The 18,481-nt window shown below is 40.6% G+C and overlaps 1 protein-coding gene across 1 annotated transcript in view; it reads left to right on the forward strand.

Annotated features, from left to right (window-relative positions):
- ANAPC5 (anaphase promoting complex subunit 5) overlaps positions 1-12,451 on the forward strand; it is a 38,172-nt gene extending 25,721 nt beyond the window's left edge. The window contains exons 12-17 of the mRNA XM_046641085.1: positions 1,999-2,073; positions 4,745-4,866; positions 5,335-5,442; positions 5,522-5,669; positions 11,546-11,708; positions 12,119-12,451. Of these exons, the coding sequence (XP_046497041.1) occupies positions 1,999-2,073; positions 4,745-4,866; positions 5,335-5,442; positions 5,522-5,669; positions 11,546-11,708; positions 12,119-12,330 (828 nt within the window). The 3' untranslated portion in view covers positions 12,331-12,451. The remainder of the gene's footprint in view (positions 1-1,998; positions 2,074-4,744; positions 4,867-5,334; positions 5,443-5,521; positions 5,670-11,545; positions 11,709-12,118) is intronic.
- The last annotated feature ends 6,030 nt before the right edge of the window (positions 12,452-18,481 follow it).

Consider the following 18,481-nt stretch of genomic DNA (forward strand, 5'->3'; position numbering starts at 1 on the left):
TGGGAGTAAGACCCTGAAAGTTAACCATGCTTTGGATCTATGTTAATATTTCCATCTTCATCCACTTTTCATCTCTGGGCTTATGTGAAAAACCTGCTGTCCCCATCATTGCCTGGCTCGATGGCCAGGATGTGTCAGGAAGCCTTTTTTTTTTTTTTTTTTTTTTTTTATTAATGTTATGATGGATTACAAGCTTGTGAAATTTCAGTTGTACATTTTTGTTAGTCATGTTGTGGGGTCAGGAAGCCTTTTAATTGCACAGCTGGAAGATAGTCAGTGGCCTCTTTATTTCAGTTCAATTCCTTCCCCCCTTTCCTCAACCTGCCTTCGAAAGACCTAGTTTCTAGTGTTAGAACATCAACCGTGTAGATATACTCACTGGGCTGGTGACGGTCACCTTTTTAATTACACAGGTTGGGCTCACACCTGTGAAATTAAGTTTGGCCAGCTGTGGAGAAAGCAGCTTTATCATGAGTTTCCATTTGCCCTTTGATTTCCTTTGTATGTGCTTCACATTGTGTTCTGAAATTGATCTCCAGACAAACTGGATGCTGCAGTTTGGCGTGGCAGTGACTGGGGCTCTGGAGAACCTATGAAGGAGTTAGGGGCTCTGAACTGCTGTGTCTGAGCTTCCTCCTGCAACCCAGAGGAAGTACTGAGATAGCCAGCCGCCTTTGCTCTTTCTGCGTAATTCTGGGCTGTCATGTATCATTCCGCTCCCAGCCTCAGGACTGGCAGGTCACAGTGGGAATGGTTTGGGGAGTACTGCAGCGTGTGCACTTTTCTCGCTAGTTGGCCGGAATGTTTGACGACAACCCATGTAGGTCCACGTGCCCGTCTCCCTACGGCAGTGATGAAAATAATTGGCAAGATTGGCCAGTTAAAATCACAAGAATAAAAACATTAGTGATCTTTTATTGTAATTCAATGTAATTTCCACTTATGTTAGATGAAATTCACTTGCACCTTGAGCAATACAGACAGAAGGTATATTACCTAATCAAAGGAGTGGGACAAATTGAAAAGCTTTTGGAGTCAATAAGATAAAGATAAACATTCCGACAATATAAGAGTGTAAAAAAGACATGAACATTTATTCACAGAAAAAACATAAATGGCCAAAAATCATGAAAAAATTCCAATCTAGTCATTAAAGAAGTTCAAGTCAGTGTAATGAAATAGCAGTTTCACCAGTCAGATAGGCAAAGATGCTTAAATTTGGGGGAGGAGAAAGGCATGGAGTGCTGGTGTGAAAGTACTTGGTACATTTCTGGAGGGTAGTTTAGTAATATATATCAAAGGGCTTAAAAGTGCCTCCCATTTGGCCCGGCAATTCTAGTTGTAATGTTTTATCCTAAGGAAATAATTAGACAAGTATGCAAAGATATATGCACCAAGATATTCATTGTAGCATTTTTTTAAATGGAAAAAATAGGAAACAACCAAAATATCTCAAACTAGGAGATTATTTTGATGTACCATAATTTATTTACCTAATAAAACATTATAATGATATAGATTTGTATTTGTTGACACTGCAAGTTGAATTCGCTTAAAAAATATTTATTGAGAGCCTACCATGTAGTAAACAGTGTTATAATCAATTTACAAAAATAGTATGTAGACCTGTTTTTGGAATATTTATATGTTTTGTATTTATGTGGATAAAAGAAGTCTAGAAGGATGCGTGCCAAAACATTACTGTAATTATCTTTGGTGGGTTAAAAAGCAATCTGTCTCTTTCTTGTTTACATATATTTTGTAAGTTTTTTTCTAGAGTGAACATGTATTACATGTATGATTAAAAACATTTTTTTAAATAAGCAAATAAAATGTATTAGAACTTAAAAAAACGGCCCTTGGATATTTGACAGTCTTTGCCTGGTGTCTTCCAGGTTGCCGCACCAAGGACATGTGAATCATATCACATCTGGTGTGCGGTGCAGCAGGTGTGGTTTCAACACAGGTGTGCTAATCAGATCACATCTTTCTATTTAGGGCTGTTTCGCTGCAGCTTCGGAAGTGTTAAAGCACTTGAAGGAACGCTTCCCGCCTAATAGTCAGCATGCTCAGGTAACTGCCTTTTGCGTGGCATTGGATGTATCTCTGAAAAGAGTGTTTTTACTGTATTGTTGTCAAAATGGAATATTTTAGAGTCCCCTCAGTTTGTTGTGTCTTGGTTCCTTTCTATGACATCTGTGCAGTGAGGTCAACATAGGTCCATATGAGACTCTGAGAGCTCTGTTCAGGAAGGCTGAGAGGGGCCGGCCTGGTGGCGTAGTTGTTAAGTTCGCATGCCCAGGATTTGTAGGTTTGGATCCCAGGCATGGACCTATACACTGCTCATCAAGCCATGCTGTAGCAGTGTCCCACATGCAAAACAGAGGAAGATTGGCACAGATGTTAGCTCAGGGCCAATCTTCCTCACCAAAAAAAGAAAGAAAGAAACTAAATAACATCAAAAAAAAGAAGGCTGAGAAATAAACTCTAAGATTTAAAGTAGGGTACAGGCATACCTTGGAGAGATTGCAGGTTCGATTCCAGACCACTGCAATAAAGCGAAGTTCGAAATAAAGTGAGTCACACAAATTTTTTGGTTGCCTAGCACATACAAAACTTGTGTTTACACTATGCTGCAGTCTATTAATGTGCATTAGCATTATATCTAAAAAACTATGTACCTTAATTAAAAAATACTTTATTGCTTAAAAATGCTAATCATGATCCAAGCCTTCGGTGAGTCTCATCTTTTTGCTGGTGGAGGGTCTTGTGAAAAATGCATTATCTGCAAAGCACAATAAAGCAAAGTGCAATACAATGAGCAATGCCTCTACTTCTTTTCTTCCTGTCTTCCTGGCTTAAGTTAGTACTCCTTGTATCTCTGACTATATGGGAATAAGGAAATAAATCATCAATGTCCTTGGATAGATCAAGAATTAGGTTTCAGTTTTGTTGTTTTGTCTCTTACTTGGCAACTCTAATCTTTTCCTCCCAGAATTGAATAACTTCTTGGGAAGATGTTGTACCCAGGAGTAAACTTTATAAAAGAGTCCTAGGCCCTCTGTTCCTTATTGTACCAATTTCCAGCCCTGATGAGACCAAGAAAATTGTTGTAAGACCCTCTTTCTCTTCCTTCCCTTACCAAGTTTAGTCTTCACTGGGTTAGGGAATTTGATATTGGAAGAGACCAGGGCCTGGGAATCTGCTACTGCTGGTCCCTGAGGCTGCCATTCCCCTGGGGTGTCGGCCCTGCCTCATTAGGTTCGGTGTCTGAGCCCATGGGCATGGGAGCCGAGCTGGGGTCTCATTGTTGCTTTTCAGCAGGCTGCGATCTGAATTCCAAGTACCCAGGTGGCAAGGTGGTTAGCAAACAAAGTAAAAGAAGATAGCACCCAGGGATGCTGTGGGGAAGAAAGAATTAGGTGTGGTTCTGTGGTAGTTCTAATACGATGGGACATTTTTGGTTACAGTTCTAGCCATTTTTTTTAAAAGGTGCACAGTAAAAAAAAGAAATTTAATTCGCAGTTCACAACAAAAACATGTATGGCCCATAAATATATGACAAGATGGTCAACCTAACTAGTGATCGGGGAATTAAAAATTAAAACAACGGTGAGATATTTCCTACCCATCAGATTGGCCAAAAATAAAATATCTGGGAGCTGGCCCCGTGGCCGAGTGGTTAAGTTTGCGCACTCCGCTGCAGGCAGCCCAGTGTTTCGTTGGTTCGAATCCTGGGCGCGGACATGGCACTGCTCATCTAAACCACGCTGAGGCAGCATCCCACATGCCACAACTAGAAGGACCCACAATGAAGAATATACAACTATGTACCAGGGGGCTTTTGGGAGAAAAAGTAAAAAATAAAATCTTTAAAAAAAAATAAAATAAAAAATAAAAAATAAAATATCTGACAATACCAGTTGTTGGTGAGGGTGTGGATCAAAGAGTAATCCGTTACTGGTGGGAAGTGTAAATTGGTATAACCTGTTTGAAGAACAAATGGGCACTATATTAACGTGAAGGTGCATATGTCCTACAACCCAGCATTTCCACTGCTTGCTGTATAACTGAGATAAACTCTTGTACAAGGAGAGATGTACAAGAATGCTTGTTGCAGCATTGTTCCAGAAGAGTGAAAAATCAGTGCTACCTAAATACCCATCAACACAAGAATAGATAAGTTGTAGCATATTTATATAATTGAAAACTATATTCATTGTGAAAAGGAATGAACTAGAACTACTTGTATGAACATGTGTAAGTCCCAGAAAAATAATCTTGAGCTTAAAATCAAGTTGTGAAAGGATGTGTACAGTATGATACTATTTATTTATACAAAGTTTAAAAACATACAAGATCATACTTTATATTGTTTAAGTATGCATGTTGTAAAAGTTAAAAACATGAATGGGAAAGGTAAACACCAAATCCAATGCTTACTTTGGAAAAAGAGGGGAATGGAATTTGCAAAGGACTTCAATAGCATGTAATAGTATCTGAAGCAAATAAAGCAAAATGTTGTGATTTGACAAAGTTGTTGATTGGCACACATGTTTGTTATTTTATTCTCACTGCTTGTTCATATACTTGAAATATTTTTTAAATGTTTTAATCTCAAAAAAAAGGATATGTGTGAATTGTTATAAGGATGTTTGCTAAGCAAGCCAAAATACTTTTATATCCCTGTTGAATAATGAGAACATTTGCCTTTTTGTCCCTAATCGTTTTTTTTTCTCATTAGTTATGGATGCTGTGTGATCAAAAAATACAGTTTGACAGAGCAATGAATGATGGCAAATATCATTTGGCTGATTCACTTGTTACAGGAATCACCGCTCTTAATAGCATAGAGGGTGTCTATAGGTAAGAAGCTTTGAGAACTTCAACCCCAGAATGAAGTCATTGTCAAATGGGTTTATTCTTATTTGTTTTGTGTGTGAATTAATTTATTAACTTTAGCTTAGGAAAAATACTTTTTTTCTATTTATTATCTGTCTATTATAGGAAATTAGAAAATACAGATAAGCAAAATGGAGAAAATAAGTATCACCCAAAGATAATCACTAACATTCTGATGTCTGTAATTCCAGGTTTTTTTCTTGCGTGTGTGTGTATGTTGGTGTATACATGTATGTGCTTACACACACAGACACACACACACACACACCCTTTTCTTTCTTTTAACGAAAATTATATCAGGCACGGTTCCTCCTCTTGGGAGGTTTACAGTCTAATTGAGGGAATAGAGATTCTAACCCTCAAAGTGACTATACTTATAACGCTTGCAAAACATCAACATAACCAGTTGTGTTTCTTTTGTTTCTATACCAGAAAAGCCGTTGTACTACAAGCTCAGAACCAAATGTCAGAGGCACACCAGCTTTTACAAAAATTGTTGATTCATTGTCAGAAAATTAGGAATACAGAAATGGTGATCAGGTAAGGGGTTTCTCGTGCGTCTCTCATGGATGGTCCTCTGTGCTGCACATTCTCATCCCGTCTTTTCCTCTTCGGGCAGCGTCCTGCTGTCCGTGGCAGAGCTGTACTGGCGCTCTTCCTCCCCCACCATCGCGCTGCCCGTGCTGCTGCAGGCTCTGGCGCTCTCCAAGGAGTACCGGCTACAGTACTTGGCCTCCGAAACAGTGCTGAACTTGGCTTTTGCCCAGGTAAGCTGATCTGTTTTTGTAGCACAGGTTTGTGCTCAAGAACTGGCGAGTCTGTTAGTACTTTTTGGTTTTTGAAAGGATAATAATGGTCTTTCACTTCTTAATATTGAAGTCTGGGGACGTAGTGTCCTTGTGAGAGCCCTCCACGGAAGTCCGGAGTTGTGTACTTGGTGACACATGCCACCTCCCAGTGGCATTGGCTTTACTGAGCTGTGTTTAGTAAGGGGGACTCGCCACTCCATTGAGGACATCTGCATCATATTAGTGACTAGCTGGGCTGGAGCTAGGCTCGATTGAACAAGGGGATGAGTAAAGAAATGAGGGAGCTGTGTTTGTTGAACGGTTTTGGAAATTGAATTGTATTTTATGTGGTTTTCTGTCTCCTCTTGTAGAATGTAAAGGCATGAGAGAAGGGACTCTGTTTTTTCCCTGCTGTATCCTGTGGTGCCTAGTAGGACCCATACATAGTAGGCTTTTAATAAATGTTAATTGAATGAATAAATTTTGAACTCACTGGAGGAATTTCCTAGCTAAAGCAGAGGTTCCCCAAACTGTGCATGAGAATTGTTGGGAAGATTTAAAAAATATCCATATATCTGGCCTTGCCTTGAACCTGTCAGTCAGAATCTTTAGAGGAGGAGCCTAGGAATCTGTTTTCCTTATCAGCTTCCTCAGTTTCTTTTTCCTCTTTTTTTCTTAATTAAGATAAAATTCACATAACCTAAAATTCACTATTTTAGCCATTTTAAAGTGTACAATTCAGGGGTTTTTAGAATATTTACAATGTTTTTGCAGCTATCACCACTGTCTAATTCCAGAATATTTTCATCACATCAAAAAGAAACCCCATACCCATTAAGCAGTCACTCCCCATCTCCGCTGCCCTCCTGCCCCTGGCAGCCACTAATCTAGTGTCTCTATAGATTTGCCTGTTCTGGATATTTCATATAAATGGAAACATACAATATCTGGCCTTTTATGTCTGGCTTCTTCACTTAGTGTAATGTTTTCAGGGTTCATTCATGTTGTAGCAAGTGTCATTACTTCATTCCTTTTAATGGCTGAATAATATTCCAGCAGATGGATGTATTACATGTCAGTTATCCCTTCATCAGTTAATGGACAATTGGGTTTTTTTCATCCTTTGGCTATTATGAATAGATGCTCCTATTATTATTCCTGTACAAGTTTTTGTGTGGATATATATTTTCATTTCTCTTGAGTATACTTAGGAGTAGAATTACTAACATGATAATTCTGTGTTTATCTTTTTGAGGAACTGCCAAACTGTTTTCTACATTGTAGAAAATGTTAGATTCCCAGCAGCAATGCATGAAGGTTCCAATTTCTTTACATCCTTGCCAACACTTGTTATTTTTCCTTTCTTTTTTTTATTGTACACATCCTAGTGTGAAGTAGTACCTCATTGTGGTTTTGACTGGCATTTCTCTAGTGACTAATAATGTTGAGCATCTTTTCATGTATTTATTGGCCATTGGTGTAGTTAGAGAAATGTCTATTTAAGTCCTTTGCCCGTTTTTCAGTTGAGTCATTTGTCTTTTTGATGTTCACTTGTAAGAATTCTTTATATATTCTGGATACTAGACCCTTATCAGATGATTTGCAGTATTTTCTCCCATTCTGTGGGTTGTCTTTTCACTTTCTGTTTCTTTTTTATTTTTTTTAAAGATTGGCACCTGAGCTAACAGCTATTGCCAACTGTTGCCAATCTTTTTTTTTTTCCTTCTTCTTCTTCCCAAAGCCTCCCATACAACAGAAAATAGTTTTATATTCTAGTTTCAGGTCCCTCTAGTTGTGGCGTGTGGGACGCTGCCTCAGCATGGCTTGATGAGCTGTGCTTGGTCCACGCCCAGGATCTGAACCGGCGAAACCCTGGGCTGCCAAAGCAGAGCGTGTGAACTTAACCACTCGGTCATGGGGCCAGCCCCTTCACTTTCTTGATAGTGTTCTTTGATGCACAAAAGTTTTTGATTTTGATGAAGTCCAATTTATCCATTATTTTTGTTGCTTGTACATTTGGTAGCCTATTTAAGAAACTGTTGCCTAATCCAAGGTCATGAAGATTTACGCCCATGTTTCCTTCTAAGGATTTTATAGTTTTAGCTCTTACATTTAGGTCTTTGACCCATTTTGAGTTGTTTTGAATATGGTGTGAGGTAGGAGTTCAACTTCGTTTTTTCACATATGGATATCCAATTGTCCTAGTGCCATTTGTTGAAAAGACTATTCTCATCGAAGGGTCTTGGCACCCTTGTCGAAAACCAGTTGATCATAGATGTACAGGTTTATTTCTGGACTGAGTTCCATTGATCTATGTATCTGTCCTTATGCCAGTACCACACTGTTTTGATTACTGTTGCTTTGTATTCAGTTTTGAAATCATGAAGTAAGAGTCCTCCAACTTTGTTCTTCTTTTTCAAGATCGTTTTGGGTATGAGTGTTCTCTTGCAATTCCATATGAATTTTAGAATCAGCTTGCCCATTTCTGCAAAAATGGCAGTTGAATTTTGATAGGGATTGCTTAATCTGTAGATCAGTTTGGAGTATTGCCATCTTAACAATAGTATAGTCTTCCAAAGCAGTAACACAGGATGTCTTTTATTTAGGTCTTCTTTAATTTCTTTCATCAGTGTTTTATAGTTTTCAGTGTACAATTCTTGCAATTTCTTAAACTTATTCCTAAGTATTTTATTCTTCTTGATCTATTGTAAATGGAATTTTGAAAATTAGTTTCATTTTTGGATTGTGCATTAGTAGTGTATGCTGATCTTATATCCTGCAACTTTGCTGAACTTGTTTATTACCTTTTACAGTTTTTTGGGAATTCTTTAGAGTTTTCTGTATATAAGATCATGGCATCTGCAAATAGAGGTAGTTTTATTTCTTCCATTTCAATTTGAATGCCTTTTACCTCTTTTTCTTGCCTAATTGCCCTGGGTAGAACTTCCAGTCCAGTGTTGAATAGAAGTGGCAAAAGTGTACATCCTTGTTTTGCTCTTGATCTTAGGGGGAAAGATTTCAGTCTTTCATCATTAAATATGGTGTTAGGGCCAGTCCCGGTGGCCTAGTGGTTAAGTTCAACGTGTTCTGCCTTGGTGGCCTGGGTTCAGTTCCTGGGTGCAGACCTACACCACTCGTCTCTCAGTGGCCATGCTGTGGCAGCGGCTCACATACAGAAAAAAGAGGAAGTTTGGCAGCAGACTTTAGCTCAGGGCAAATCTTCCTCAGCAAAAAAAAAGAAATATGATGTTAGTTGTGAGTTTTTCATAGATGCCTCATTATTAGTTCAAGGACATTCCCCTCAATTCCTAGTTCATTAAGTGTTTTTATCATGAAAGATGTTGGATTTTTGTCAAACGCTTTTTCTGTATTAATTGAGATGATCATGTTGGGTTTTTCCTTCATTTTATTAGTATAGTGTATTATGTTGATTGATTTTTGTATATTGAACTACTGTTGCATTCCTGCAATAAATCCCACTTGTTTGTGGTATATGATCCTTTTAATGTGCTGCTGGATTTGGTTTCTAGTGTTTGTTGAAGATTTTTGCTTCTGTATTCATAAGGGATAGTGGTCTGTAGTTTTCTTGTGATAGCTTATTTTGCTTTGGTATTAGGGTAATAGTAGCCTCAAAAATAGTGGCCTCTTCTATTTTTTGTAAGAATATGAGAAGGATTGATGCTAATTCTTTAAATGTTTAGTAGAATTCACCTGTGAAGCCATCTGGTCCTGGGCTTTTCGTTGTTGGAAGTTTTTTGGTTCCTGATTCAGCCTCTTTACTTGTTACAGGTCTATTCAGATTTTCTATTTCTTCTTGAGTCAGTTTTGGTAGTTTGTGTCTTTCTAGAAATTGTTCATTTCATCTAAGGTGTTGGCATACGATTGTTCATCGTGTTCTCATTAATCCTCTTCATTTCTGTCAGGTTAGGTAAGTCCCCACTTTCATTCCAGATTTTAGTCATTTGCGTCCTCTCTCTTTTTTTTTCTTGGTCAGTGTAGCTAACAGTTTGTTAATTTTCTTGGTCTTTTCAAAGAACCAACTTTTAGTTTCATTGATTCTCTCTGTCATTTTTCTGTTCTCTATTTTGTTTATCTTCATTCTAATCTTTATTATTTCTTTGCCTCTGTTAGCTTTGGGTTTATCTTCTAGTTTCTTAAGGTGGAAGTTTGGCTTATTGATTTGAGATCTTCTTTCTTTTATAATATATGTCTTTACAGCTATAAATTTGCTTCACTGCATCCCATAGGTTTTCACTGAATCTCATTGGTTTTGGCATGTTGTAGTTTTGTTCATCTCAAAGTATTTTCTAACTTCCCTTGTGATTTCTTCTTTGACCCATTGGTTATTTAAGGGTTTGTTGTTTAATTTTCCTCTGTTTCTGAATTTTCTGGGTTCCTTTCTGTTATTGATTTCTAATTTCATTCCATGTGGCCAGAGAAGACACTTTGTATGATTTCACTCTTTTTAAGTTTATTGAGTATTATTTTGTGGCCTAACATATGGTCTATCCTGGAAAATGTTCCACATGCACTTGAGAAGAATGTGTATTCTGCTGCTGTTGGGTGGAGTGTGCTATAGATGACTATTAGGGCTGGTTGGTTTATGATGTTGTTGAAGTCTACTATTTCCTTGCTCATCTTCTGTCTGGTTGTTCTATCCTTGATTGAAAGGAGAGTATTGAACTCTCAAACTTTTATTGTTGAACCGTCTATTTTTCCTTCAATTCTGTCAGTTTTTGGTTCATATATTTTGGGGTTCTGTTTTTTGGTGTATATATATTTATAATTATATCTTCTTGATGACTTGACCCTTTTATCGGTATATAATGTCCTTTGTCTCTTGTGACAGTTTTCAACTTAAAGTCTATTTTGTCTGATATTAGTATAGTTACTCCAGTTCTCTTTTGATGACTGTTTGCATGGAATATCTTTTTCTGTCCTTTTGCTTTCAGCCTATTTGTGTCGTTTAATCTAAAGTGAGCCTCTTGTAGACAGCATATAGTTGGATCATGTTTTTTTTTTAAATTTTTTTCATCTATTCTGCCAATCTCTGCCTTTATTGAAGAGTTTAATCCATTTACATTTAATGTAATTATGGATAAGAAAAGACTTTTTCTACTTTGCTATTTTTTCCATGTCTTACTTTTTTTTTGTTTCTCCATTACTACTTTCTTTTGTGTTAAACAGATGTTTTCTAGTGTACCATTTTAATTCCCTTGTTGTTTCTTTTACTATATACTTTTGAGTTATTTTCTTAGTGGTTCCCCTTCCCGCAATGATTCTTACATGGCTAATTCAATTCTTGAGAATCACCAATTGAAAGAATTTTGATGCTGAATCTTTTGGTAAAGATAAAAATCTTGGGGCCGGCTCCGTGGCCGAGTGGTTAAGTTCGCACTCCGCTGTGGCAGCCCAGGGTTCGGATCCTGGGCGCGGACATGGCACCGCTCGTCAGGCCACATTGAGGTGGCGTCCCACATCCCACAACTAGAAGGACCCACAACTAAGATATACAACTATGTACAGGGGGGGTTTGGGGAGATAAAGCAGGGAAAAAAAAAAGAGAGAGAGAGATTGGCAACTGTTGTTAGCCCAGGTGCCAATCTTTAAAAAAAAAAAAAAAGATAAAAATCTTTCCATAGTGTGAATAACTACTCCCTACTGTATCTATCGTAGTCTGAAATCAGATTGTCACACATTCTATTTTCTAGGAGTGTGGTGCATATTATTATGTAGTACATGTCGGGGACAAGGCAAGCCAGACATGCCGTTCAACAGAGAAGAGCCAGAATGAAGGCCTTCCTTTGTGGGCAGCGGGTGTGGGTGTGTGCAGTGCCACGATGTTTCTTTTTCAGCTCATCCTTGGAATCCCAGAACAGGCCTTAAGTCTTCTCCACATGGCCATTGAGCCCATCTTGGCTGATGGGGCTGTCCTGGACAAAGGCCGGGCCATGTTCTTGGTGGCCAAGTGCCAGGTGGCTTCAGCAGCTTCCTATGATCCACTGAAGAAAGCAGAAGGTAGGAAGCAATAGAAAGATTGTTACTGTTACAGAAAACTTCTAAAACTTCAGACCCAGAAGATTTAGAAAAGACTTTAAATTGGGGACAGTATTTAAGTTCTTAGTGTTCACAGATATATGTTAAAATTTCATGCAGCATTTAAAGTGCTTTCACATGCATGCTTGGCATGAAGGTTGAGGACAAATGATGGCTATTTTAACTCTGTAGAACCAGGTTCCAGGCTAGAAATCAGGACTAAATACCTTTTTTAAAACCTCACCCTAGTATATATATGTTTTTCCTCTCAAAGAGTAGAATATAAACGTTTCTGGTTCATGTTAAATTAATAAAAGTAGATATTAAGTTTTGAAAACTGTATGTGAAGTGTTCAGTTAAAAATGTGTGGTATTTTCCCCACTTTCCATCAGCTCTGGAGGCCGCCATTGAGAACCTCAATGAAGCCAAGAACTATTTTGCAAAGGTTGACTGCAAAGAGCAAATCAGAGATGTCGTTTACTTCCAGGCCAGACTCTACCATACCCTGGGGAGGACCCAAGAGAGGAATCGGTGTGCAATGCTCTTCCGGCAGCTACACCAGGAACTGCCCTCCCATGGGGTGCCCTTGATAAATCACCTCTAGTGACAATAGCCCTGCTGGGCTGCTGTGCAGAGTATAAGACTTTGGACTTGTTCATACCCCCTCCCTCCACATAAACAATGGACTTGATGTCTGTCCTGTCAATAAAATTGCATTCTGATTAGTTTGTCGTATTTCGTTGCTAGAATATACATATTTGTTTTGTTCTCCCTTTTTTTTTCCTTTTGATAGCAAAAGACATTAACTTTTTGTTAATAAACAGTTTATAAATAAGTTAGTGCAAGTGTTAAAGATTATTTTTTCTCTGGACAAAATTGCCAGTATCTTTTTAGAAATTATGCACACTCTCTATCATTATGTGAATTCGTTTAACACCTATGCTCAGACAAGAGCTCTTTAGGGTGTTGGTAGGTCTCTCTGGGAGGTCAGCACCGGTTTTTCTGAGGCTTGGATTTTCCTTCTGGAGCTCCCCTGCTTTGTTGGACTGAACTGGTGTTTGTGGTGGGGCTGTGCGTGCTTGCAAGTACATGTTGGTTCCTGACTGGAGATTAAGAAGGAAAAGATCTTTTTATCGTTTTTGGACCAATGACAAGAAGCATATTTCAATCACTTTCTGGATGTTGGCTTTCTTATATCTCTTGCGTGGGTGTATATTTCTATATTTAACTATATAAATGAGGGATGATGATAACTTAAGTCTAAGGATTCATCATGAATAAGGTGATTATAAATTAAGAAAGAGTCCGGAGCTCAAGGGTATGGATGCCGTCACTCAAGTAGACAGGGTATGTTTAATGACATCTCACCCCTGCAGTCAAACAGAAGCCAGTTATTACTTTGTCTTCATGAATTTATCTTACCCTTGAGTATTCACAGAAAAATCCCTATGTTTCGAGTCTAAAAGAGCAACAAGGAACCAACCAAATTTTGCAGCTTCTATCATTGGCTCTTTTTCCGTTAAATTTAAACCCTCTGATGGGAAATAATTTATCTCCAGAGCTCTTTGAAACAGTGTAAAACAACTCCCACTCATTAGGATGGGTTTGCTGGCCAAAGACAGCTGCTCTGGAAACAAGAGACTCAGTGTAGAGATAGAGATGCTAATTGGTATGTTGATATTTAAAAATCTTTCCTTAAATTTATTTGAAAGGTTATATAAGTAGAGGGTAAAAATTAAATATTCTTTTTTTTTCTTTTGAGGAAGATTAGCCCTGAACTAACATCTGCCGCCAATCCACCTCTTTTTGCTGAGGAAGACTCGCCCTGAGCTAACATCCATGCCCATCTTCCTCCACTTTATATGTGGGACACCTGCCACAACATGGCGTGACAAGCAGTGCATAGGTCTGCACCTGGGATCTGAACCAGTGAACGCTGGGCCGCTGAAGTGGAATGTACGAACTTAACCACTGCACCGGGCCAGCCCCCAAATTAAATATTCTTAAAGGCTGTATAGTAAAAAGTAATTCCTCCTCCCAGAAAGTAACCACTATTATCAGTTTCTTTTTATTCTTCCAAATATATTCTTTCATCTGATGTCAGTTTTGATCAATGTGTTTAAACTAAGATCCTTCCAATCGAAGAACTGATCTTAATCATTCTGCCTTATTAAGGTCCAAGAGATGGGGCAAGCTTGCGCAGCTGATCCCACAGGTATCAACATAAAAAACAGACATTAAACCTGACCAGGACTGGCTACATAAATTGTGGGGCCCAGTACAAATTAAAACCATGAGGCCTATGTTAAGCAGAGCATTAGACCAGGTACGGGGCCCTTATGAGCATACAGCTCTGTGCGACTGCAGTTTGCATGCCTGTGGAGCCAGCCTGCCTGACCCTGCTCTCAGCCTGCACATTCACCTTGGGAGGACTGAATCCCAAGCTAATATAGTCTGTGGCCCCCCTGCCATCTGTGACTTAGATTTGTTGGCTGGGGCCCATCTCCTCCAGGAAGGAATAGTGGGTCAAATGGAAAGTTGGAAACATCAGAGTGACCCCAAAACTCAGAACTGTCTGGGTCACAGCTAATTGGGTTTTTTCCTGGTGGAGCATTTGGTGGGGGGAGGAAGAGTCAGGCTGGTGTAGTTACGGGTGGTTTAATTCAGGGGTGTAAGTATTCATGAATGGTTAAATGGAGAAAGGGTTTGGTGAGGAAGGAATTGAAGCGAAATAGCCAGTGTGCATTCAGGCCTATCCCAGAGACCTTAGTATCTATCCTCAAAGGGGAAGAGAAAAACAGTGTAGTGACCTGAGCCAGTGGCTTGGCGTGGTGGGAACTCTGTACCTAGTGGATTTGGTGTGGGTGTTTCCAGCTGTGGGGCAAGGGGACAAACAGCTAACACAGAGTGCCCTGTGGTAAGTTATTTATGTATATTAACACATTTAAGCTTCATAACAATTCTAAGAGTTAGGCAATAGCGTTAATCCCATTTAACAGAAGAGAAACTGAGGCATAAGGAGGTTAAGCCACTCACCCAAGGTCACACAGCTAGTAGGTTGCAGAGCTGGGAATCCAGCCTAGTTGGTGCATTACCCTAAAGCTGCCTGTTCTCAGTTTTGAAAAGTACTGTACTGTCGTTGTGAATATTCTTCTTCAGTTTGTTGAATGCATAATTGATAATGTGAGTCGTCATTTATCTAGTGCCCAATATAGGCCAGCCACTGTGCTAGGTCCTTTCACACATACCATCTCTAATGCCTGGAAGCCAAGTACCATTTTATAGGTGAGGAAACAAAGCCCCAGAGATCCAGCCTGATGGAGCCCCCTCACTAGTAAGGACCAACGTCAGGGTTCAGTTCTGGGTGTGACCGGCTCCTCACCTACAGGCTCTCGCATCACCAGACCACGTTGTGTTCCCCTGTTACCCCAAATCTTTCTACTGGTTCAGAGTGTATGAATTTTGTCCTGACGCGTTTTGGTGGTTACACTGACTTTTTTCTTTCTTGTAGTACATCTAAGACAAATGAAGAACTTTATCTACACCCCAGCTACCTTCTTTTATGTTGTTAGTTATTTTGGGGACTCACAAACTTATTAATCTCGTTGGTTGAAGGGAAACTTCTCAGGGTCTTTTTTTTTTTTTGGCCAGCATTTTTCTACTGTTTTGTTGAATGGGAAAGAATTCAACAAATAAAATAATCAGTGTGATCAATCCTGCTGTCTCTATCCGGATGCTCAAGTTTTGGGAGGTGGAACATTCCAGTGAACAACATGAGTAGAACACAGAACAGTTCAAAGACAAAGCGTTGGCAGGAGCTTGTGACGCCATCCTAGTGGGTGGGATAATTTTAAAGTCTTACTTTTCAGCCCTTCCCTTGTACTGTTCAAGTTTCCTTTAAAAATAAGATTCAGATGCTTTGTTTACTTATTTTCTTGGCAATCTGTGTTGTCAAGACAACAAGATCTGTTTGCCTAGAATAGGGTTTTCTGGTGTTCTTGGAGGAGAAAACTCAAAAAACAAAGCCAATTCTTAGTTTCCTATCTCTAAGACGAAAATGGTTTCCTAAAGTGGGATAATTCCTATCATAAGAGGGGCTGAATGACAAGGAAAGACAATTGTGATGTTCTCTACTTTGTTCTAATTCCCCTTAATAAGACAAGCACATAATTGATGGGGTTTTTAGCTCTGTGCTAAGTATATTCATAGTTAGCTCCATTGAACGTTTATGTGCCAGGTACCAAGCCATTATCTTTATACACATTATTGTATTTAAACCTCAAGCGCAGCCTCTGAGCTCGAGTGCCATTACTGACGACATTTGACAGCTGATGAAACCAAACCAGGAGAGATCAAGTCACTTGTCCAAAGCCACAGGGCTGGTAACAAGCAAAGGTGGGATTTGAACTAGGTCTCCCTGACTCCAGAGTCACTGCTTTCAGCCCCAATGCTGACAGTATACAAATGTTTCAGATGTGGTACCTACCTATACTCCAGGAATTTACAGCTCTATTGGCAAATCAAAGCACATGAGTGAAAAAAGTAAAGATTAGGAAGACATGGTGGCTGAGCATCAAATAAGCTGCAGTCTTTGCTATAAGAGATCAGAGAGGAGAGACGTCAAGGAGGGTCTGGGCCATAGCATTTCAGGAAATTCTTCCAGAAAGAAGAGAATCTCGGGCTAGGGTTTCAATGGGCTCTTTCTAACCTTTCTTACACAATTGGTTTCTAACTTTACACAGCCATCTGTATATCTAAGTTTCTGCCTGTGTTAGCTACAGCGTTCTAATAAAACAGGCAATTTAGTAACATGATGTAAACATATAGAATTGTATATTTTAACAAGTAACAGGAAAAGACATCAACTAATATCTGTTTTGGTTTCCTTAGTAAAGCAGGGGTTGCCAAACTATTGCCCCATGGGCCAAATCCGGCATGCCGCCTGTTTTTATATGGCCTGCCAGCTAAGAATCAGTTATTCATTTTTAAATGGTTGAAGACAAATCAAAATTCCTATTTTGTAGCATGTGAAAGTTACATGAAATTCAACTTTCAGCGTCTGTAAATAAAGTTTTATTGGAACACAGCTATGTCCATTCATTTACTTTGGTCTATGCTGCTAGAACGGCAGAGTTGAGTGGTTGCCACACACACGGTACGGCCTGCAAAGCCTAAAATATTTACTATCTGGCCCTTTACAGAAAAAGTTTGCTGACCCCTATCCTAGAGTCATAAATGTCCAAAATGCTCCCCATCAGCCCCACTATGTATTTTTGGGGAGAAAATAGAAAAATACAGAACTACGCATCCACCATTCAGAATTGACTGTTAACATTTTGCCATTTGCTTCAAATCCATTTATAAGTAAAAGGCATAAAACTTGACAACATTGCTTATGCTCCTCCCTCTCTGTTCTCTGTCCCTACTTCCTTTTTTGGGACAGACTGTCATGAATTTAATTTGCACCCCTCCCCTTTGACTTTTAAAACACGTATGTAAACACGTGTCCATGAACAATATAGACTGTGTGGGATTTAAAAACAGTACACACAAGTTGTGCATCATATTGTCTTCCGCAACTTACTCTTCAGCATTTCCTTTTTGGGAATCTCTTCATGTCTGTACACACAGATCTAACGTATTCCTTTGAACTGTTGCATGGTATTCCACCAAACGACACATCTCATTTATCCATTCCTCTAATGAACATTTAGGACGCTCGTTCCCAGGTCCTTGCTGTTACCAACAAATGCGTGCATGTTGAATAACATCAGAGAGGCGAGGAGAGCTGTGAACCTTTCATTAATATGGCCCTTGACTCTCTCAACTCTTGATTCCCTTTTGGCTGCTTGGCAAGGTCGGCGAGACATCTCCTGGATGACTTTCGGTTCAGGACTGGGTTTCGAGACCACCCAAGGACCGCGTCCGGCAGCCCTTGAGGTCTTCTCCCCCGCCCCCTCCCTCGCAGTGCTCTTGCCCAGTTGGGAGACTAAACACACACTTAAGGCTCCAGCAAAGCAGGGCGCCAAAAGGAGTAGAATGTTCGGGAAGAATATGATGTTATCTCACAAAAAGCATGTAAGCAGTCTTCGGGAAAAGCCAGAACTTCACTGGGATTCGTGTAGTTTGGTATATCCTGGTGGAGTCGGGGTGGGAGAGGAACACCGGCCCCCAGCCTTGCCCCGAGCAATGGTCAGTGGGGAGGGGTGTGCGGAAGGGGTTTCTCCAAACCGGTGGTGACCCGAAATCCGGGTCACGTCCACCACCGGGCAGGGGTAGCAGCCCCAGGGCGGGAGTCGGGGAGCGGGGCGGGACCCCGGTGTCCCGCAGGCTTGGGGAACTTTCAGCCGCCGCCCTGCAGTCCCCGCCTTTGGCTAAAACAAAGCGAGCGCTGCCGGCGCGTCCGGCCGGCCCGAGGGCGCCGCGGCCGCCGCGCAACGAACGGGCCAGGTGCGCGCCGCGGCGCCAGCGAAGTTGCAGCGCGGCCTCCGGGGCTCGTGCGCCCGGCAGGCCCCCCTCCCCGCGGGTCGGCCACCTCCTGGCCCCCCCGCGCCGGGCCGCACTTCCCCTCCCCGCCCCCTCGCCCCCCCTCCCTGCCCTCCCCTGCCTCCGCCCCCCGTTACTTTCGTCTCCGCCGGCTCCCCTCCCCTCGCTCCCGGCGCGCGCCCGAGCCGGCGGGGACGCGCCCGGGGTTCCAGCGGCCGCGGCCAATCCCCGCGCAGCCCGCGGCGGCGGCGCGCCCGAGCCGGGCCCGG

This window comes from Equus quagga, chromosome 15, assembly GCF_021613505.1.
Source record: "Equus quagga isolate Etosha38 chromosome 15, UCLA_HA_Equagga_1.0, whole genome shotgun sequence".
NCBI lineage: Eukaryota > Metazoa > Chordata > Mammalia > Perissodactyla > Equidae > Equus > Equus quagga.